General features: G+C 44.7%; 1 protein-coding gene across 2 annotated transcripts in view; it reads left to right on the top strand.

Annotated features, from left to right (window-relative positions):
- Positions 1-23433, top strand: part of vps41 (VPS41 subunit of HOPS complex) — a 241139-nt gene that overhangs the window by 152715 nt on the left and 64991 nt on the right. For both annotated transcript variants that reach the window (XM_072252115.1, XM_072252108.1), the window contains exons 12-16: positions 4085-4214; positions 10868-10983; positions 11963-12019; positions 20634-20695; positions 20782-20863. In XM_072252115.1, coding sequence (XP_072108216.1) covers positions 4085-4214; positions 10868-10983; positions 11963-12019; positions 20634-20695; positions 20782-20863 — 447 coding nt within the window. The remainder of the gene's footprint in view (positions 1-4084; positions 4215-10867; positions 10984-11962; positions 12020-20633; positions 20696-20781; positions 20864-23433) is intronic.

The following is a 23433-nucleotide window of genomic DNA, read 5'->3' as shown; positions in this document are numbered from 1 at the left end:
ATGGGCACAGACACATCCAGCAATGAGGCACCAGGCAAGGTCATTTCATTCCTAACAAATGGTTTATTGATCCTTACCGAATGTCTCTCTGGTGCTTCCTGCTCCCTCCCCTCTCCCTGCCCCCTTCCCACTCTCAGTCCACTATAGAGACCCATATCAGAATCAGGTTTATCATCACTCACATACGTCATGAAATTTGTTCTTTTCATTTGTGGCAGCAGTACAGTGCAATACTTAAATTACTACAATACTGTGAAGAAATCTTAGGCACCCTGTGTATATATATTTATGTGTCTAATACTGTATGTCTTATGGTCTTAAGGGTATGCAATTAATGGAAGAGTAATGTGTGTGAGAATTACATTTTTGTTCCATCAGAGTTAGAATTAAGTTTATTATTATCACTGATATATGTCGTGAAATTTGCTGTTTTGCAGCAGCAGTACAGCGCAATACATTGAAAAATTACTGTAGGTTAATAAGAAATATATTAAAGAATAAAATAATAGTGCAAAAATAAAGCAAAATCGTGAGGTAGTGCTCCGTGACTTCTTTCTGAAGTCCAGAATCAACGCCTTGGTCTTACTGATGTTGAATGCAAGGTCATTGTTGTGACAGCACTTAACCTGCTGATCTATCTTACTCCCGTATACCGTATATGATGGCAGAATATAGTATTAATGGTAAGACTCTTGGCAGTGTGGAGGATCACAGGGATCTTGGGGTCCGTGTCCATAGTACGCTCAAAGCAGCTGCGCAGGTTGACTCTGTGGTTAAGAAGGCGTACGGTGTATTGGCCTTCATCAATCGTGGAATTGAATTTAGGAGCCAAGAGGTAATGTTGCAGCTATATAGGACCCTGGTCAGACCCCACTTGGAGTACTGTGCTCAGTTCTGTTTGCCAAACTACAGGAAGGATGTGGAAGTCATAGAAAGGGTGCAGAGGAGATTGACAAGGATTTTGCCTGGATTGGAGAGCATGCCTTATGAGAATAGGTTGAGTGAACTCGGCCTTTTCTCCTTGGAGCGACAGAGGATGTGAGGTGACCTGACAGAGGTGTATAAGATAATGAGAGGCATTGATCGTGTGATCATTTATCCCAGGGCTGAAATGGTTGCTACAAGAGGGCACAGGTTTAAGGTGCTGGGGGGTAGGTACAGAGGAGATGTCAGGGGTAAGTTTTTTACTCAGAGAGTGGTGAGTGCGTGGAATGGGCTGCTGGCAACAGTGGAGGCAGATACGATGGGTCTTTTAAGAGACTTTTGGATAGGTACATGGAGCTTAGAAAAATAGAGGGCTATAGGTAAGCCTAGTAATTTCTAAGGTAGGGACATGTTCGGCACAACTTTGCGAGCCGAAGGGCCTGAATTGTGCTGTAGGGTTTCTTTGTTTCCTTGTCATCTGAGATTCTGCCAGTAACTGTTGTATCATCAGCAAATATATAAGGTGTCGTTTGGGCTGTGTCTAACCACTGGGTCGTGAGTGTGGAGAGAGTAGAGCAGTGAGCTGAGCACAAATCCTTCAGGTGGACCTGGGTTGATTGTCAGCACGAAGGAGATGTCATTTCCAATCCGCTCTGACTGGGGCCTCCTGATGATGCGCTCAAGGATCCGGTGACAGGGAGATACAGAGACCCAGCTTTTGAAGCCTGTTGATTCAGTGACCTTGCCCTGACACCCACAGATTGCTGGAGGGACTCAGCAGGTTAGCCAGCTTCTGTGGAGAGAGGCTAATGAAGGGACTCTGCCTGAAGCATCAGCTCTATTCCTCCATAGAAGCTGCTTGATCTGCTGAGTTCCTACAGCATTTTTGTATGTTGTTGTGGGTTTCCAGCACTTCCAGAATCTCTTGTTCTGATGTGCACAATATTTACACTAAGGAATTTTGTGCATTTGAAACATAATTTAAAATTCCAATCTATTCATTTACTATGGTAGATTTACTGATTTGAAAGACTGTACAATAAAATGTAACATTTATCAGGTGTAAAACTCTGCACATTTAATATCAGAGTCTTTGGAAGCAACGCACACAAAAGGCTGGTCAGGCAGCATCTGTGGAAATGAATAGTCGATGTTTTGGGCCAAGACCCTTTCTCAGGACTGGAAAGAAAGGAGGAAGTTAGCGGAATAAATAGATAGGGATTGGGAAGGAGGATAATTAGAAGGTGATAGGTGAAGCCAGGTGGGTCTGAAAGGTAAAGAGCTGGAACGGAAGGAATCTGATAGGAGAAGAGAGTGCACACAGGAGAAAGGGAAGCAGGCAGGGACCCAGGAGGTGGTGATGTGCAGCTGAGAGGAGATAAGAGGCGAGAGAGGGTATTGAAGAAGAAGGCAGGGGAGGGAAAATGTTTTTAGGAGAAGGAGAAATCAATATTCATGCCATCAGGTTGGAGGCTAGCTACCCAGAAGGAATATAACGAGAAGGTTCAAAGGAGGTTCATGAAACTGATTTCAGGATTGAAAGCCTTGTCATGTGGGCCTGTACTCACTGGAATTCAGAATAAAGAGAGGGATCTTAGTGAAACCTATCAAATGTTGAAAGGCCTCCATAGAATGGATGTGGAGAGGATGTTTCCTGTGGTGGGAGAGTCTAAGGCAAGAGCACACAGCCTTAGAATAGAGGGGTGTCCTTTTAGAACAGAGATGAGGAGGAATTTCTTTAGCCAGACAATGGTGAATCTTGTGTAGCTTTGATTTTATGCTTGGGGTCATTGTTTTGCTGGAAGACAAATCTTCTCCCGAGTTGCAGTTCTCTTGCAGACTGCGTCAAGTTTTTCCTCCAGGATTTCCCTGTATTCTGCTGCATTTATTTTACCTTCTACCTTCACAAGCCTTCCAGGGCCTGCTGCAGTGAAGCATCCCCACAGCATGAGGCAGCCACCTCCATGCTTTACGGTAGGGATGGTGTGCTTTTTGATGATGTGCCATGTTTGTCTTACACCAAACATAACGTTTAGTTTGATGACATAGAAGCTCAGTTTTTGTTTCATCCGACCATAGAACCTTCTTCCCGCTGACTTCTGGCAAACTCTGGCCGAGATTTCATGTGAGTTTTTTTCAACGGTAGTTTTCTTTTTGCCACTCTCCCATAAAGCTGCAACTGGTGATGCACCCGGGCAGCAGTTGTTGTTTGCACAGTCTCTTCCCATCTCAGCCACCGAAGCTTGTAACTTCTCCTGAGTTACCACAGGTCTCTTGGTGGCCTCCCGCACTAGTCCCCTTCTTGCACGATCACTCAGCTTTTGAGGACGGCCTGCTCTAGGCAGATTTATAGCTGTGCTATAATCTTCCCATTTCTTTGTGATAGAATTAAATGTATTCAAAGGGGTATTCAGTGACTTGGGACACTTTCTTATATCCATCTACTGACTTGTGCTTTTCAATAACCTTCTCGTGGAGTTGCTTGGAGTGTTGTTTTGTCTTCGTGGTGTAGTTTTTGCCAGGATACTGACTCACCAGCAGTTGGCCCTTCCAGATTCAGGGGTATTTTACTACAATCAATTGAAACACCTTGACTGCACACAGGTGATCTCCATTTAACTAATTATGTGACTTCTAAAACCAATTGGCTACACAAGTAATGATTTGGTGTGTCATATTAAAGTGGGGCTGAATACTTATGCAATCAATTGTTTTATATTTGTAATTAATTTAGATCACTTTGTAGAGATCAGTTTTCATTTTGACACAAAGGTGTCTTTCTGTTGATCAGTGTCAAAAAACCCAAATTAAATCCACTGTGATTCAATGTTGTAAGATAATAAAACATAAAAACTTCTGGGTTGCGGGGGGAGGGTGAATTCTTTTTATAGGCACTGGATGTGCTTAAGCTTTTGCACAGCTCTGTACATACAACCAGTCTACATACATAAGCTAATCGTATGTACATACAGCATGGTCAACAATTACTTGTTTTATTGGATTGCTTTTATGTTTAAATTTATTGTGTTCTTTATATTTATTGTGATTTTTTTTATGTTGCTTCGGATCCAGAAGAACAATTGTTCTTCTTTACACCTGTGTATTGAATAGACAATCTTGATTCTTGACAATGATATACCCTTCCTTCTTTACGGAGCAGGATAACGAACACTGTGCAAGGCCTCGGCTGGACATCATCCACCATTTGCCTGATACATATGAGGAGATCTCTTCTGATGCTCTGTCTGTGCGGGGTTTCCAGGAGAACGAATGCAGAGATTACAGCTTGGGTGAGAAATTGGCAGTAATGTTACCTGTATGGTGAAGGTGGGTGTAGACTAATAATTCATCCAGTGAATGCAGATTTTATTTTATCCCCTCACAGTAAGCAGACAGACAACATTTAGATTTGGAGGGCTGTGTCTGTGGGTGGGTAGCTGATTGGGAGGGAAGAACGTAGCTTGTTTTGCTGTTGCTGTTTTGTCACTAGTTGCGCTCTGTTTTGTTGTGTTCTGTGTTGTTCTGCTGAGCTTTATGGGTATGGTATGTTGGCCCAGAATGTGTGGTCACCAATGTTCCCTTTTTTGCTGTGTGCACCAAAGCAGAAAATTTTTATATGGCCTGAAAACTTTAAATGTTTTGTTTTTGTGTAATATGTGCACTATGAATATTTAGAATTAAAATTGAAAGGACGCATACTCTTGATTTTATTTACCAATTGAATGGTTCAATAAAATACAGTACAACAAAGAAAATCTTACAAATTTCGTAAACTTTTTCCAACTTCACGACAACAAGGGTTATGTGCGTGGGAGCATTGCAGTTACTGTGCAGACATGTACCTGCACAGCTTAGAGAGAACAGTGGTGGTGACACTGATGGGCTCCTTCCAGCACATATTTGGACTCTGTTGTTTGTAAACACAAATGATGTATTTCACTGGATATTTCCATATTAATGTGATAGATGCATGAATCTGAATTTGCGTATCAAATTGCAGATTGGTATTTGAAGGAAGTCCTTCTCATGCCAGACCTTCTGTAAGCTACACACTTACACTAGAATTCTTCTCCAGAATGGATGAAGAGCTGAAGTTGCTGAATATTTATCTAGCAATACCAAACCCAGTACAATGTTTGAGAGCAGTTATGTAGTCAAATTCATATTGAGATTTATTTATCATCCTTCGGAACCCAGTGTGGTTTTCTGCTGCTTTGGCCCATCCACTTCCAGGTTTGATGTGTTGTGCATTCAGAGATGCTCTTCTGCTATCCACTGTTGTTACATAGAAACATAGAAAATAGGTGCAGGAGTAGGCCATTCGGCCCTTCGAGCCTGCACCGCCATTCAGTATGATCATGGCTGATCATCCAACTCAGAACCCTGTACCAGCCTTCCCTCCATACCCCCTGATCCCTTTAGCCACAAGGGCCATGTCTAACTCCCTCTTAAATATAGCCAATGAACTGGCCTCAACTGTTTCCTGTGGCAGAGAATTCCACAGATTCACCACTCTCTGTGTGAAGAAGTTGTTCCTCATCTCGGTCCTAAAAGGCTTCCCCTTTATCCTCAAACTGTGACCCCTCGTTCTGGACTTCCCCAACATCGGGAACAATCTTCCTGCATCTAGCCTGTCCAATCCCTTTAGGATTTTATACGTTTCAATAAGATCCCCTCTCAATCTTCTAAATTCCAATGAGTATAAGCCCAGTTGATCCAGTCCTTCATCATATGAAAGTCCTGCCATTCCAGGAATCAATCTGGTGAACCTTCTTTGTACTCCTTCTATGGCAAGGATGTCTTTCCTCAGATTGGGGGACCAAAACTGCACACAATACTCCAGGTGTGGTCTCACCAAGGCCTTGTACAACTGCAGTAGTACCTCCCTGCTCCTGTACTCGAATCCTCTTGCTATGAATGCCAGCATACCGTTCACCTTTTTCACCGCCTGCTGTACCTGCATGCCCACTTTCAATGACTGGTGTACAATGACACCCAGGTCTCGTTGCACCTCCCCTTTTCCTAATCGGCCACCATTCAGATAATAATCTGTTTTCCTATTCTTGGTTATGATTGGTTATCTGAGTTACTGTCGCTTTGAGCCAGTCCGGTCATTCTCCTCTGACTTCTCTCATTAGCAAGGTGTTTTTACCCATGCAACTGCTGCTCTCTGGACGAAGGGTCCTGACGAAGTGTCTCGGTCTGAAACGTCGACTTGTACTTTTTCCCAGAGATGCTGTCTGGCCTGCTGCGTTCACCAGCAACTTTTATGTGTGTTGCTTGAAATTCCAGCATCTGCAGATTTCCTCATGTTTGCTCACTGGATGATTTTTTTGTTTTTCTCACCATTCTCTGTAAATTCAATGGACTGTTGTGCATGAAAATCCTGGAATGATCAGTTTCTGAGATACTCAAACCACCCCGTCTGGCACCAACAATCAGTCCATAGTCGAAGTTACTTAGATCATATTTCTTCCCCATTTTGATGTTTGTTTTGAAAAACAACTGAACCTCTTGACCATAACTACATGCTTTTATGCATTGAGTTGCTGCCACCTGATTGGCTGATTATATATTTGCATTAATGATCAGGTGTACCTAGTGAAGTGGTTACTGAATGTACTTTGTTACCATAGCATGTCATTAGATTTGTTTTTATTTTGGTTTTCCCTGTTCTGAGTTGGCCATCAGGGCTGCTGTTGGGAACTGCAGATAGTTCTGCAAAGCGTGTAGCAAGTAGTAGGGTGATTTGTGTGGTTGGCCGCCTTTCACTGGCAAAGGGCTACTGTGTTCAGAGCCCTGGACTCACATTCAAACACTTGAGTTCAAATCCCACCATGGTGGTTCTGGAATTTAAATTAAGAATTGTGGAATTTACTTGACTCGTACTGAAGTGCAACTAACAGACTTCCGGATCGGCTGTGACCGGCTTCGTGACTTTTGACTCACTTTCGTGAACTTCAGTTCTAATTGTTATTTGCTTACTTTTATTGTTTGCATGATTAGTTTTTTTTCCTCTGTACATTGCGTGTTTGACAGTCTTCTCTTTCGCTTAGCACCTAACTTCCTGAACTCACTTTGTAGAACCTCGTCACTCTCCCTACCCATGTCGTTGGTACCTACATGGACCACGACCTCTGGTTTTTCACCCTCCCACCTTAGAATGTTTGCACAATATGTTTCTTTTTCTGCACATTTTGTGTTTGACCGTCTTCTTTTTCAATGGGTTCTATTGGGTTTCTATGTTCTCTGGCTGCCTGTCGGGACACAAATCTCAAGGCTGTACATGCTATGCATAGTCTCCTAATAAATGTACTTCGAAGTCTGAACTTTGAATTTCAAAAAAAAGTTATTAATTAACAATGACCACAAAATTATAATAAAAATCCACTTTGCTCTCAGGAAGAGGAAGTTTGCTCTCTTTATCAGACCTTGCCTTGATGCAGATTCTGATTTATTTATGCAGAAGGCAGAGGGTCGTGGTGGAGGGAGTGCATTCAGATTGGAGGATTGTGACTAGTGGTGTCCCACAAGGATCTGTTCTGGGACCTCTACTTTTCGTGATTTTTATTAACGACTTGGATGTGGGGGTAGAAGGGTGGGTTGGCAAGTTTGCAGACGACACAAAGGTTGGTGGTGTTGTAGATAGTGTAGAGGATTGTCAAAGATTGCAGAGAGACATTGATAGGATGCAGAAGTGGGCTGAGAAGTGGCAGATGGAGTTCAACCCGGAGAAGTGTGAGGTGGTACACTTTGGAAGGACAAACTCCAAGGCAGAGTACAAAGTAAATGGCAGGATACTTGGTAGTGTGGAGGAGCAGAGGGATCTGGGGGTACATGTCCACAGATCCCTGAAAGTTGCCTCACAGGTGGATAGGGTAGTTAAGAAAGTTTATGGGGTGTTAGCTTTCGTAAGTCGAGGGATAGAGTTTAAGAGTCGCGATATAATGATGCAGCTCTATAAAACTCTGGTTAGGCCACACTTGGAGTACTTTGTCCAGTTCTGGTCACCTCACTATAGGAAGGATGTGGAAGCATTGGAAAGGGTACAGAGGAGACTTACCAGGATGCTGCCTGGTTTAGAGAGTATGCATTATAATCAGAGATTAAGGGAGCTAGGGCTTTACTCTTTGGAGAGAAGGAGGATGAGAGGAGACATGATAGAGGTGTACAAGATAATAAGAGGAATAGATAGAGTGGATAGCCAGCGCCTCTTTCCCAGGGCACCACTGCTCAATACAAGAGGACATGGCTTTAAGGTAAGGGGTGGGAAGTTCAAGGGGGATATTAGAGGAAGGTTTTTTACTCAGAGAGTGGTTGGTGCGTGGAATGCACTGCCTGAGTCAGTGGTGGAGGCAGATACACTAGTGAAGTTTAAGAGACTACTGGACAGGTATATGGAGGAATTTAAGGTGGGGGGCTTATATGGGAGGCAGGGTTTGAGGGTCGGCACAACATTGTGGGCCAAAGGGCCTGTAATGTGCTGTACTATTCTATGATCTATGTTCTATTAATCTCACATACTCTGAAACACATAAGTTCAAGTTCAGTTTATTGTCATTCAGCTGTACACACGTATACCACCAAAGAAAACAATGATCTCCGGATCAGGCACATAACATATACAGTAATATTACAACAAATATATATTAACAAACAATAAAATGCATATTACCTTCCAAGGCGCAAATCCATGGTCTCAGGAGACTAACGGTTGCCCATAAAATGCATATATAATACAAGTTAAAAAGTAAGCAGCATAACTCTACTGAAACCTCATATGTGATGAGACCTGGATGGTGGCAGGGAGTTCACTTGTCTTACAGCCTGGGAGAAGAAGCTGTTTCCCATCCTAAATGTTTTTGTCCTATTGCTACGGTACTTCCTGCCTGATGCTATGGGGTCGAAGAGATTGTTAGACAGATGAGAGGGATCGTTGACAATGCTAAGGGCCCTGCGTAAGCAGTGCTCCTGATAAGTATCTCTACTGGGTGGAAGAGAGACTCTGATAATTCTCTCAGTCGTTCTCACAATCCTTTGTAGGCATCTTGCAGTCAGATGCCTTGCAATTCCCGTACGAGACGGTGATGCAGTTGGTCGGGATGCTCTCGACAGTGCTCCTGTAAAAAAAATTGTTAAAATGGAGGGAAGGGGAAATCTCACTCACCTCAATATCCACAGATTTACTGGCTAAAAAAGATTCCTTACCTCTGTTCTAAAAGATTGTCCTTCAATTTTGAGGCTGTGCCCTCTAGTTCTGGATGCCCCCACCATAGGAAACATCTCTCCACATCCACTTTATCTAGTCCTTTCAACATTCGGTAGGTTTCAATGAGATCCCACTGCATTCTTCTAAATTCCAGTGAATACAGGCCCAAAGCTGCCAAACGCTCCTCATATCTTAACCCCTTCATTCCCAGAATCATCCTCATGAACCTCCTCTGGACTCTCTCCAATGACAACACGTCTTTTCTGAGATATGGGGCCCAAAACTGTTGACAATACTCCAAGTGCAGCCTGACTAGTGTCTTATAAAGGCTCAGCATTATCTCCTTGCTTTTATATTCTATTTCCCTTGAAAAAAATGCCAACATTGCATTTGCCTTCTTTACCACAGACTCAACCTGTAAATTAACCTTCTGGGAGTCTTGCATGAGGACCCCTAAGTCCCTCTGCACCTCTGATATTTGAACCTTCTCCTCACTTAGATAATAGTCCGCACCATTGTTCCTTTTACCGAAATGCATTATCATACATTTTCCAACACTGTATTTTATCTGCTGCTTTTTTGCCCATTCTTCCAATTTGTTAAGTACTGCTGCAATCACATTGCTTCCTCAGCACTACCTACCCCTCCACCTATTTTTGTATCATCCACAAACTTTGCCACAAAGCCATCAATTCCATTATCTAAATCACTGGCAAAAAATGTGAAAAGTAGCAATCCCAATACTGACCCCTGAGGAACTCCACTAGTCACTGGCAGCAAATCAGAAAAGGCTCCTTTTATACCCACTTGTTGCCTCCTGTCTGTCAGCCATTCCGCTATTCATGCCAGTGTCTCTCCTGTAATACCATAGGATTTTATCTTGTTAAGCAGCCTCATGTGTGGCACCTTATCAAATGCCTTCTGAAAATCCAAGTCAATTACATCTACTTCCTCTTCTTTGTCCACCCTGCTTGCTGCTTCCTCGAAGAACCCTAACAGACTTTGTCAGGCAAGGTTTCCCTTCACAGAAACCATGCTGGTTTTGACTCATTTTATCATTAGTCTCCAAGTTCCCTGAAATCTCGTCCTTAATAATAGACTCCAACACTTTCCCAACCACTGAGGTTAGGCTAACTTGCCTGTAGTTTCCTTTCTTTTACCTTCCTCCCTTCTTAAAGAGAACTGTTCCCGCAACCTATGGACGGACTCACTTTCAAGCACTCTTCATCTCAAGTGCTCGATATTTGTTGTTATTGTTTTTTTTCTTTTGTATTTGCAGTTTGCTGTCTTTTGCGCACTGGTTATTTGTCTGTCCAGTTGGGTGAGGTCTTTTCTTGGATTTACTGAGTTTGCCCACAAGAAAATATATCTCAATATATGGTGATCTATATGTACTTTAATAAATTTACTTTGAACTTTGTACCTCCTTCCCGAGGACAGCAGCGAGAAGGGAGCATAGCCTTGGATGGTGGGGTTCTGTGATGATGGATGTTGCTTTCTTACAACAGTGCTCCTTGTAGGTGTGCCCAGTGGTGGGGAGGAGTTTGATTACGATGGACTGGGCTGTATCCACCACTTTCTGTCGGCTTTTCTGTCCTTGGGCATTGGTTTTTCCATACTGGCCCATGATACAACCAGTGAGGATACTCCCCACTGTGCATCTCTCGAATTTTCTGCATATCTGTATGGTTTAAGATAACATAGAGAGTGTTCCCTCTCTGCTCTCTCATACAGAGCACTCTGATGGTGAATCACTATTTTACATCATCAGTCCAAGGGACATTGTAGTGGCAAAGGAACGGGACCAGGACGACCACATTGAATGGCTGCTGGAGAAGAAGAAGTATGAAGTAAGTTTTCTTGTTCTCTCTGTATGATTATTTATTTTAATTCTTTATATTTCTTTTGAGGTACAGCACTTTAACAGGCCCCCCTGGCGCAATAGGCCTGCACCTCCAAATTGTACCCACGTGACCGACTCAGCTACTATACTTTACCACTTTGTCGCACATCTTTGCTCCATCCGTCACAAAGGTGGCTTTACTGGTGGCCTCCCATTTTAATTCTACTTTCCATTCCTATTCCAATATGCCTTCTTTGCTGCAATGATGAGGCCACCATCAGATTGGAGGGACAGCAGCTCACATTCCGTCTGGGTAGTCTCTAACCTGATGTCATGAACATCGATTTTTCTAATTTCCCGTTATTTCCCTCCCTTCAGCTTATCTCCCTCTTTCTCCATTCCCCTTTCTTGCTCCCCTCTTACCCTTTTACTTTTCCTCACCTACCTATCATCTCCTTCTGGTCCCCCTCCTTCCCTTTCTCCCTTGTTCCACTCTCCTCTCCTGTCAGATTTCTTCTTATTCAGCCCTTTGCCTCTTCGGCTATCACCTCACAGCTTCACACTTCATCCACCTTCCCCACCCACATACCTCCTTCCTCACCTGGTCTCACCTGTTATCTATCACCTGCCAATTTATCCTCCTTTCCCTTCCCTCATCCCCTTATTCTGGCCCCTTTCCTTACCAGTCCTGATGTGGGATTTCAGCCTGAAATGTCGGCGGTTTATTTTTCTCCGTACCTGCTGAGTTTGCTAACCTACTAACCCGTACGTGTTTAGAAAGTGGGGAGGAAACCGGAACCCCCAGAGGAAGTTTACGCGGTCCCAGGTAGAACGTACACACTCCTTGTGGACAACGGCAGGAATTGAACCCGTGTCTCTGGTGCTGTAACACTAATCGCTGCTTTATCACCCCAGTTAATGATCGTGCCATCTTTAAAGCTTTATTCCAAAAAGGTGTCTAAATTTTGTTTCGTCTCCTGTTCTAGGAAGCCATGATGGCAGCTGAAATCAGCCAGAAGACGATAAAAAGACATAACATACTGGTAACTATAGCACATAGATTATTATGATTAATGATGTGTTTTGGCCCAGTTTCAAAGCCAGAACTTCCCTAAGATTTTAAGAAACGTATCCAATACTTGAGAAATTATGCAATGACTTGACAACAGGCATTGAAGAGAATATTTCAAAATTGACCGTTTGTAAATCATAGAATTATTGCAATGTTAAATCACACAATTTAAATCAATATCTTCACAGCTGCAGAGACCAGTAGATTCAGCCAGCATGGTGGCCGATTAGGAAAAGGGGAGGTGCAACGAGACCTGGGTGTCATTATACACCAGTCATTGAAAGTGGGCATGCAGGTACAGCAGGCGGTGAAAAAGGCGAATGGTATGCTGGCATTTATAGCGAGAGGATTCGAGTACAGGAGCAGGGAGGTACTACTGCAGTTGTACAAGGCCTTGGTGAGACCACACCTGGAGTAGTGTGTGCAGTTTTGGTCCCCTAATCTGAGGAAAGACATCCTTGCCATAGAGGGAGTACAAAGAAGGTTCACCAGATTGTTTCCTGGGATGGCAGGACTTTCATATGATGAAAGGCTGGATCGACTAGGCTTATACTCGTTGGAATTTGGAAGATTGAGGGGGGATCTTATTGAAACGTATAAAATTCTAAAGGAATTGGACAGGCTAGATGCAGGAAGATTGTTCCCGATGTTGGGAAAGTCCAGAACAAGGAGCCACAGTTTGAGGATAAAGGGGAAGCCCTTTAGGACCGAGATTAGGAAAAACTTCTTCACACAGAGAGTGGTGAATCTGTGGAATTCTCTGCCACAGGAAACAGTTGAGGCCAGTTCATTGGCTATGTTTAAGAGGGAGTTAGATATGGCCCTTTTGGCTAAAGGGATCAGGGAGTATGGAGGGAAGGCTGGGGCAGGGTTCTGAGTTGGATGATCAGCCATGATCATACTGAATGGTGGTGCAGGCTCGGAGGGCCGAATGGCCTACTCCTGCACCTATTTTCTATGTTTCTATGTAACCCTAGGTAATTTCTCAGGTAAGAACATGTTCGGCACAGCTTTGTGGGCTGAAGGGCCTGTATTGCGCTGTAGGTTTTCTGTGTTTCTAATACTCCAAGTGTGGTCTCACGAGTGCCTTATAGAGCCTCAACATCACATACCTGCTGTTATATTCTATACCTCTCGAAATGAATGCCCTCATAGATGAGATTTTTAAGACGGTGGTCATACCCGGACTGGATGGGTGACCACCAGGAGAAGGGAAGGGATTCCCCTGTGGCTTGTCGCCTCAGAAACAAGCGTATCCCATCGGATACTGTTTGGGGTGGGGAGGGGGGTGTGTGGTAGAAATGACCCATCAGGGCAGAGCAGCTGCAGCCGGGCCAGTGGCTCTGAGGCTGAGCAGGCAAAGTTAAAGTCAGGTGGAGCAGGAGTGCGAGGAGACTCGGTAGTTGTGTTGCCTGTCTGGTGCTGGGGTCCAGGATGCCTCAGTGTGGCTCATGGTGGGGGGTGAGCAGCCAGGGGTTGTGGTGCACACTGACACCAACGACATAGCTAGAAAAGGGGATGTGGTCCTGCGCAGTGAGTGTAGGGAGTCAGGGCTGAGGCTGAAGAGCAGGACCTCAAGGTAGTAATCTCTGAATTACTCCCAGTGCCACCCGCTCGTCAGGGCAGCAATGGTGTGATAGCACAGATGACTGAGAGGCTGCGGATCTGGTGCAAGGAACAGGGTTTCAGATTTCTGGATCATTGGGATCTTGATGGGGAAGGTATGACCTGTACAAAAAGGACAGGTTACACCTGAACCCAAGAGGGACAATATCCTTATGGGCAGGTTTGCTGGAGCTGTTGGGGAGGGTTTAAACTAATTTGGCAAGGGGATGGGAACAAGTGTGATAGGGGCTGAAGATGGGGCAGTTTGTATACAAGTAAACGCAGTGGGCAGTGGGAATGTGAGGAAGGACTGGCAAATGAAAGGGCAAAGTTACTGTCAGTGCGATGAGTTGTAGTGTAACATAGGGGCAAAAGGGTGATGGATACAGGACTGAAGGTGTTATATTTGAATGACACAGTATACCAAATAAGGCAGATGATCTTGTAGTGCGGTTGGAGATTGACAAGTAGGACGTTGTGGACATCACTGAGCCGTGGCTGGAAGAAGATCATCATTGGAAGCTCAACATCTAAGGTTACACATTCTATTAAGAGGACAGGCGAACAGGCAGAGGGGATGAGGGGGTACAGTTGGTAAAAAAATGAAATCTAATCCTTAGAAGGAGGTGACATAGGATCGACAGGATCCTTGTGGGTAGAATTAAGAAACTGCAAGGGTATCATATCCATGTACCGATCTAAATTTCTCTTAAATATTGAAATCAACCCATATTCACCACTTGCTTTGGCAGCTCGTTCCACACTCTCATCACCTCCTGAGTGAAGACGTTCCCCCTTATGTTCCCCTTAAACATTTCACCTTTCACCCTTAACCCATGAATTCTAGTTCTAGTCTCACCCAAACTCAGTGGCGCCTGCTTGCCGTTACCCTATCTATACCCCTCACCATTTTGTATACCTCTGTCAAATCTCCCCTCATTCTCCTACGTCCAGGAAATAAAGTCCTAACCTATGCAACTTTTCCCTGTAACTCAGGTCCTCAAGTCCTGGCAACACCTGTGACATATCAAGGAAGAACAATATTTTACCTCTGGTCACCACAATCAGCTACAATTAAGGAGACCCAGCAGTTAAAAATTTAAAGAGGATTTGAAAGTTAGTGGTACATACGTAGTTAACGGGGAGGTTCCAGACAAAGACCGATCCCAACAAGACCTCAGTGGTGGAGCTGGCAGAAGATGACGACACATCACAACGGCAGTGGGGGTGGGGGGGAGGCTGCAGCAGTGGAAGTCCCCAGTCATCCTGCACGCCATGTCACTGGACCTTACCCTGTCTCTCAAGGACCATGTGATGGTGGCCCATGGATTAGCTGCTCCACATAGACAAAGTCACACATACGTGTTCTCCATCAAGGGCATCCACCCTAATATCCCAGTTATATAGACCCTGGATTGGCCACCATAGCCACCTGAGGAGCCAGCAATAAACAACCCCTTGGGAGAAGGCAGAAACTCCTCTCAGGCTTCCAGTTAGGTCCAGATGTCGATTTTAACCGATGTTTTGATGACAAGCTGTGCCATCTTCATCGATGACTTGGCATGTCTGGTCCAGTGATATTTATACCTGTGTCATCCATCACTCCTCATTGGTTAGTCCTTAACCAATCAGGTTCCCGCTGTCCCACCTTGATTAAAATCATAAATCCAGTTCTGACTTGGAGCAGGACATACAGCTTTGTTGAAATTCTTATTCTCCAGTCTTACTTCAATGGCTTCCTCACCAGGCGGTCCCGAAAGCCATCGGTGGGGTCTTGTGCTGCTGAAGTTTATTCTGTGGTCGTTGCAAATGCAATGCTCTGCTACCGCTGATTTCTCTGGGTAACCCAAACATGTTCACCTCCTGTGCTCCTTGGTGCGGGTTTCCACCGTGCGTCCCAGGTCATCTTTCACCTGCGTAACCTGTGAATCGAGCTTCCTTACAGATTTGTGGATGGTACTTATCCGGTATTTCTTCAGGACCCTGGCGATGCTTCTAGAAACTGTGGAAATATAGCGAAGACAGGCAGTAGCGATGGGTTTCCTCATCGTTAGGTTTCCTGGTTTTCCCGTCAGCCCTCTTAAGCACCCGATTGATTTCCCTTGCCATGTAGCCATTCTGTAGGAACGTTGTGCACAATCGTCTCATCAGGACAGCTGGCGCTTACACGATTCCCTGGAAGCAGAGCAGAGTATATCAGCACGGAGGAAACCGTATCAAGCACAGGAGGTATACCCCAAACATGAAAAAATCTGCAGATGCTGGAAATCTGAGCAACACATACAAAATGCTGGAGGAACTGAGTAGGCCAGGCAGCATCTGTGGAAAAGAGTAAACAGCTGATTTTTCAGGCCAAGACCTTTCATCAGAACTGGATAGGAAGGAGAGAAGTCAGATTAAGAAGGTGGTGGAGGGAAGGAGGAAGTGCCAGGTGGTTGGTGACAGGTGAAACTGGGAGAGAGGGAAAGAATGAAGTAAGGAGCTTGGCAGCTGATAGGTGAAAGAGGTACAGGGCTACAGAAGGGGGAATGTGATAGGAGAGGGTGGAAAACCATGGAACACAGGGAAGGGGGAGGAGCACCAGAGGGAGATGATGGGCAGATAAAGAGATAAGGTGAGAGAGGGGAACAGGAATGGGGAATGGTGAAAGAAGGGGATGAGCAATCACAGGAAGTTAGAGAAGTCAATGTTCATGCCATCGGGTTGGAGGCTACCCAGACGGAGTACAAGGTGCTGCTCCTCCAACCTGAGTGTGGCCTCATCACAACAGCAGAGGAAGCCATACACTGACATGTCGGAGTGAGAATGCAAAGTAGAATTGAAGTGGGTGGCCACTGAGAGATCCCGCTTTTTCTCATTGTGGTAGTAGAGGAGGACCATTCAGGACCTCACAGTCCTTCCAGGTGAGGCGACACTTCACCTGTGAGTCTGTTGGGCTCATCTAATATATCTAGTGCTCCCGGTGCGGCCTCCTATACATTGGTGAGACCTGACGTGAATTGGGAGATGGTTTCGCTAACCGCTGCCAGAAACAGAGGGATCTCCCACTGGCCACCCATTTCAATTCTACTTCCCAGTCCCATTCTGACATGTCAGTCCATGACCTCCTCTACTGTCCTGATGAGGCCACTGTCGGGTTGGAGGGACAACATCTTATCTTTCGTCCGGGTAGCCTCCAACCTGATGGCATCAGCATTAATTCTCGAACTTCCGGTAATTGCGGCCCCCCCCCACCTTCAGCATACCCCATTCCCATTTCCCTCTCTGATCTTATCTCCTTACCTACCCATCGCCTCCCTCTGGTGCTCCTCCCCCTTCCCTTCCTTCCATGGCCTTCTAGCCTCTACAATCAGATTCCTCCTTCTCCAGCCCTTCATCTCTTTGACCAATCAACTTCCCAGCTCTTTACTTCATCTCTCCCCTCCGCCTCACCTTCCTACTCTGACCCTGTTTTTTTCCAGTCCTGCTGAGGGGTCTCGGTCTGAAATGTCAACTGTTTAGTCCTTTCCATAGATGCTGTCTGGCCTGCTGAGTTCCTCCGGCATTTTGTGTGTGTTGCTAGGAGGTGCATCGTTTGGGTTACCCGGAGAAATCGGCGGTAGCAAAACTTTGCATTTGTAATGACCTCAGGATTGACTTTGATGGCACAGAACTACTGTGCCGCACTAATGGCTTTTGAGACCACCTCGTGAAGGAAACCATTGAAATAAGACTAGAAAATAAGAATTTTAACAAAGACGATGGCCTCATTCTAAGTAAAAACTGGAATACGATTTTAAACAAGGTGAGACAGCAGAAACTTGATAGGTTGAGGACTAACCAATCAGGAGGGACGGATGACAGTATCTATACCACTGGACTAGACATCCCCGATGAAGATGGCAGAGTTTGTCCTCAAAACGGTTAAAATCGACGCCTGGACCTGGCTAAAAGCAAGAGAAGTTTATGTGTCATATACACCGGGAAAGCACCAGATCCTTTTGCCTTTGGGAGAACTTCGTAACTCGACTCGAGTGATTGCAGTACTTATTATTCTGCTGGGATAATTCTATTTGTGCCGGATATCTTGACGGTATTCTGTAGTCTGATTGCTTTGTTTTTAGACCATAAAATGTAGGAGCAGTGTAAGGCCATTTGGCCCATCGAGTCTGCTCTGCCATTTCATCAAGGCTGGTGCAATTTCCCTCTCAGCCCCAATCTCCTGCCTTCTCTCCGTATCCCTTCATGCCCTGACTAATCAGGAATCTATCAACTTCTGCCTTAAATATACCCAATGACGTGGCCTCCTCAGCTGCCTGTGGCAACGAATTCCAAAGATGCACCACTCTCCGCTAAAGAAGTTCCTCCTCATCTCCATTCTAAAATATGCCCTCTATTCTGAGGCTTACGTCCCATGGTCTGAGACTCTCGCACCATAGGAAACCTCCTTTCCACATCCACTCTATCAAGGCCTTTCACTATTCGATAAGTTTCAATGAGGTCACCCCTCGTTCTACTGAATACAGGCCTAGAGCCATCAAGCACTCTTAATATAACAAGCCCTTCAATCCTGGAATTATTTTTCCTTCTTTGAGCCCTCTCCAGTGTCAGCACATCCTTTTGAGGATAAGCAGTCAAAACTGCTCCCAATTCTCCAAGTGAGGCCTCACCAATGCTTTATAAAGCCCCACATTTCATTCTTGCTTTTATATTCCAGTCCTCTTGATATGAATGCCAATATCGTATCTGCCTTCCTCACCACAGATTCAACCTGCAAATTAACCTTTCGGGAAGCCTACACAAGGACTCCCAAGTCCCTTTGCATTCAGGATTTTGTATTTTCTCTCCATTTAGAAAATAGTCTACTCTTTTATTCCTCCTACCAAAGTGCATGACCATACACTTCCCGACACTATATTCCATCTGCCACTTCTTTATCCATTCGCCTAATCTGTCCAAGTTCTTCTCCACTTCCTCAAAACTACTTGCCCCTCCACCTATCTTCGTTTGAACTTCATAAACTGTTGGAAACTGGTTTTCTCACTTTCAAGTTAACTGCCATACCTATGAGTACAGCCAAATGAATCAGTGTTACTCACAATGCGTTGAAATTTAAAGTGGATGTTGAAAGTCAGTAGTACAGAACCTTGCAAAGGTCTTAGGCATGTATACATATACAGCTAGGGTGCCTAAAACCTTTGCACAGTACCGTAGTAATTTTATGTGTTGCACTGTACTGCTGCCACAAAAAAAACAAATTTCATGACATATGTGAGTGATGATAAACCTGATTCTGATATGGGTCTCTATTGTGGACTAAGAGTGGGAAGCAGGCAGGGAGAGGGGAATCATGGTTGGGAAAAGGGTAAGGGAGAGGGGAAGGAACAGGAAGCACCTGAGACATTCTGTAACGATCAAAAGACCTTGCCTGGTGTCTCGGGGCTGGGTGTGTCTGCACCCACTCCACCCGCCGACCTGGACACTCCTCCTCTGCCACTTGTCCCTCCCCACCCCCCCCACCAGTGCTCCACCCATGTCATTTCCGACATCCTTTGCTCCCGTCAGATTTACAAACTTGCTGTCCACTCCAAGTTGACAAATACAGAACTGTGCCAAAGTCTTAGGCACTCTAGCTAAATATATGTACCTAAGAGTTTTGCACAGTACTGTAGGTACTAAGTAACATATGTTTGAGTAATAATGAAGTATGCTTTGTCTCGATACTTATCAATACATGAAGTGTAATACATTGGTAAAGCCTAATTTTGAGTATTGTGTGCAGATTTCACTGCCAAGAAGGCCCACCAGTGCCTTTACTTCCTGAGAAAACTAAAGAAATTTGGCCTGTCCCCTAAAACCCTCACTAATTTTTATAGATGCACTGTAGAAAGCATTCTTCTAGGGTGCATCACAACCTGGTATGGAAGTTGTCCTGTCCAAGACCGAAAGAAGCTGCAGAAGATCGTGAACACGGCGCAGCACATCACACAAACCAATCTTCCGTCCTTGGACTCACTTTACACCGCATGCTGTCGGAGCAGTGCTGCCAGGATAGTCAAGAACACGACCCACCTAGCCAACACACTTTTCGTCCCTCTTCCCTCCGGGAGAAGGTTCAGGAGCTTGAAGACTCATACGGCCAGATTTGGGAACAGCTTCTTTCCAACTGTGATAAGACTGCTGAACAGATCCTGACCCGGATCTGGGCCGTACCCTCCAAATATCCAGACCTGCCTCTTGGTTTTTTTTACACTACCTTACTTTCTATTTTCTATTTTCTATTTATGATTTATAATTTAAGTTTTTAATATTTACTAACTTTAACTACTTTTAATATTTTTAATATTTAATATTTGTAATCCAGGGAGTGTGAAGCGCAGAATCAAATATCGCTGTGATGATTGTACGTTCTAGTACCAATTGTTTGGCGACAATAAAGTATAAAGATTTGGTAACGTACTGTACCTAGAGGAAAGATGTAAATAATGTTGAAGCGAAAATTTAAAAGGATGTTGCTGGGACTGGAGGATGTGAGTTATTTGGAAAGATTGAATAGGTTAGAATTTTATTCCTTGGACTGTTGAAGGGTGACGAGCAATTTGATAGAAGTGTACAAAATTATGAGGGGTAAACATAGGGTAAATGAAAGCCAGCTTTTTCCACTGTGGTTGGGTGGGACTACAACTAGAGGTCATGTGTGGAGGGCGAAAGCTGAGAAGTTTAAGTGGAACATGAGGGGAATCTTATTCACTCAGAGGGTGGTGAGACTGTGGAACGGGCTGCCAGTGCGAGTGGTGCATGCGAGCTCGATTTCAACGTTTAAGAGAAGTTTGGATAGGTACATGGATGTAGGGGTATGGAGGGCTATGGTCCCGGTGCAGGTAGATGGGAGTAGGCAGTTTAAATGGTTCAGCATGGATAGACAGACCGAACAGCCTGTTTCTGTGCTGTCCTTTTTTATGACTAATTAAGTATCTGTTTGGTGACTTTTCATTCTGTAGGATATTGGAAGAGCCTATATAAACTACCTGGTGGACAAAGGAGACTACCATGGAGCTGCAAGGTATTACTTATTAAAAGATTGTTATCCTTCATCTCAAAAAGAGCTTCATGCGAATTTATTTTAAATTTTGTTTCATTATCTTCTAGAAAATGTCAGAAGATTCTTGGCAAAAACATGGAACTCTGGGAAAACGAAGTATACCGTTTTAGAAAAATTGGCCAGCTTAAAGTAAGTTTGCCATGACTTGGCAGAGCGATTTCAAATAGTGCAGTTATCCCTCATATTAGCACTCCAACCAGTAACATACTATTGGCATGAAGGGAATGGCATTGAGCAGAGATCAGATGATAAGAGGCATTGATAGAGTGGACAGCCAACTCCTTTTTCCCAGGGCAGAAATGCCTAATATGATATGGCATAATTCTAAGGTTATTGGAAGAAAATATAGAGGGAATATCAGAGGTAAATTCTTTAGACAGAGAATGGGGCGGGAGAAGGGTGCATGGAACATCTTGGAGTAGGTTAAAAGGCCAGCACGCTGTTGTGGGCCGAAAGGTCTGTGCTGTACTATTCTAGGTTCAGTGGAACGAATGATAATATTGCATGTTTCATTTCACAATCCATGTTCTAAGCCTTCCCTGGAAATACTCCACAGCTCTTCCTGCCTTGGTGCTGCTCATGTACCCATGCTGAGTTCATGAACTTCACCAACTTTGCCTCTAACTTCCACCCTTCCCTTAAACTCTCTTGGTCCATTTCTGACGCCTCCTCTCCGCGCCCCCCCCCCCCACCTTTCTTCATTTCTCTGTCTCTATCTCTGGAGATAAGCTGTCCACTGATATCTTTTATAAACCTACCGATCCCACGGTTATCTTGACTGTACCTATTCCCACCCTGTCTCCTGTAAAAAAAAATGCTACTTGCTTTCCTTAGTTCTTTTGTCTCTGACGCATCTGTTCCCGGATTGAGGCTTTGCTTTCCAGGACGTCAGAGATGTGCTCCTTCTTCAAAGGAGAGTTTCCCTTCCTCCACCATTGATTCTGCCCTCACCCGTATCTCCTCCATTTCCTGAATCCTGCCACCAAATACATCTGTACCTCTTCTCACCACTTTCCACAGGGATCGCTCCCTCCACATATCCCTTGACCATTCGTACCTCCCCCCCAATCTCCCACCTGCAACTCCGCAAGCAGGTAAAGTGCCACACCTGCACATTCACCTCCTCCCTCACCTCCATTCAGGCTCCAAACAGTCCTTCCAGCTGAGGCTACACTTCATCTGCGAATTTGCTAGAGTTAATCCTGCTGCGCTGTCTTCATTGGTGAGACCCAGCATAGATTGGAGGGACTGCGTTGCCGAGAACTTCGTTCCATCCACAGAAAGCAGGATTTCCCAGTGGCCAGCCATTTTAATTCCAATCCCGATTACCATTCTGACATGTCAGTCGATGGCCTCCTCTTCTGCCATGATGAGGCCACTCTCAGGTTGGAGGAGTGACACCTCATATTCCATCTGAGTAGCTTTGAACCTGAGGATATCTATCGATTTCTCAAACTTCTGGTAAATTTTCCCCCTCCCCCCTCCCTCTATTCAATTCCCCCTCTTGCCTCCTCTCCTCAGCTGCCTATCACCTCCCCAGTGACCCACCTCCTTCCCTTTCTCTACAGTCCACTCTCCTCTCCTATCAGATTCTTTCCTCTCCAGCCCTTTACCTTTTCCACCCATCACCTCCCAGCTTCCTGCTTCATCCCCAGACCCCACTCGCCTGGCTTCTCCTGTCACCTCCCAGCATGTACTCCTTCCCCACCCCCCACTTTCTTATTCTGGCTTCTTCCCTCTTCCTTTCCAGTCCTGAAGAAGGGTCTCGGCCTGAAATGCTGACTGTTTATTCACCTCCATAGATGCTGCCTGACCTGCTGAGTTCCTCCAGCATTTTGTGTGTGTTTCGTTGCAAAAGTTGCTGTCTGCTTTAGACCAAATAGCAGGAAGATTTTGTGTAAACTTATCTTCATTCTTCTGTTCTTCCCACATTCTCTGTAGCATGAACCGGCAAAAATGTAATGAATCAAGTTACACTGGGAGAGAGTGAGGCACAGGGTGAAAAAGAAATGGGAGAGGAGTTATGTGGGGCCTGACACTAACTTTAAAGCATCTTATGATATGGAAGATCATCTACAGAAACATGAAGTTGCAAGGGAGGGACTAGAAAACATCATTTCTCGATGTGATGGCATGAATGGTGTAGGAATTAGCATAATCTCTAAATAGATTAATCAATTCTCAGTGGCAAAGCAGGAAATGGTGGCTCTGCTTGCTGGCTTTGAATCCGTGTTGGTAAGGCTCCATCTGGAGTACAATGTGCAGTTCTGGTCTCCTTAATGAAGGAAAGGTATATTGGCCTTGAAGGCGGTACAGAGAGGGTTCAAAATGTTGATTCCAGAGATGAGGGCATTTAATTCCAGCTGATGTCTGTAGGGAGTTTGTACGTTTTCCCCATCACCGCTTGAGTTTCCTCTGGCTGCTCCGGTTTCCTTCCACAGTCCAAAGACGTTCAGATCAGTAAATTAATTAGTAACGTGTGTAATTGGACGGCATGGGCTCGTTGGGCCGGGTGGCCTTTGAGGAGAGAATGAGTCACTGGAATTCAGGAGAGTGAGAATGGATCTTATAAGAACATAAAATTATGAAAGGGGTAGATAAGGTAGAGGCAGGAAAGTTGGTTCCACTGGTAGGTGAGACTAGATCTATGGGACATAGATTCAGGAGAATAGATTTAGGCCTCTGCCTTTCCCAGACAG

Source organism: Mobula birostris, chromosome 1 (assembly GCF_030028105.1).
Source record: "Mobula birostris isolate sMobBir1 chromosome 1, sMobBir1.hap1, whole genome shotgun sequence".
NCBI classification, from domain to species: Eukaryota; Metazoa; Chordata; class Chondrichthyes; order Myliobatiformes; family Myliobatidae; genus Mobula; species Mobula birostris.
The sequence above is the reverse complement of the archived record's forward strand: the minus strand, read 5'-3'. Positions and strand labels throughout refer to the sequence as shown.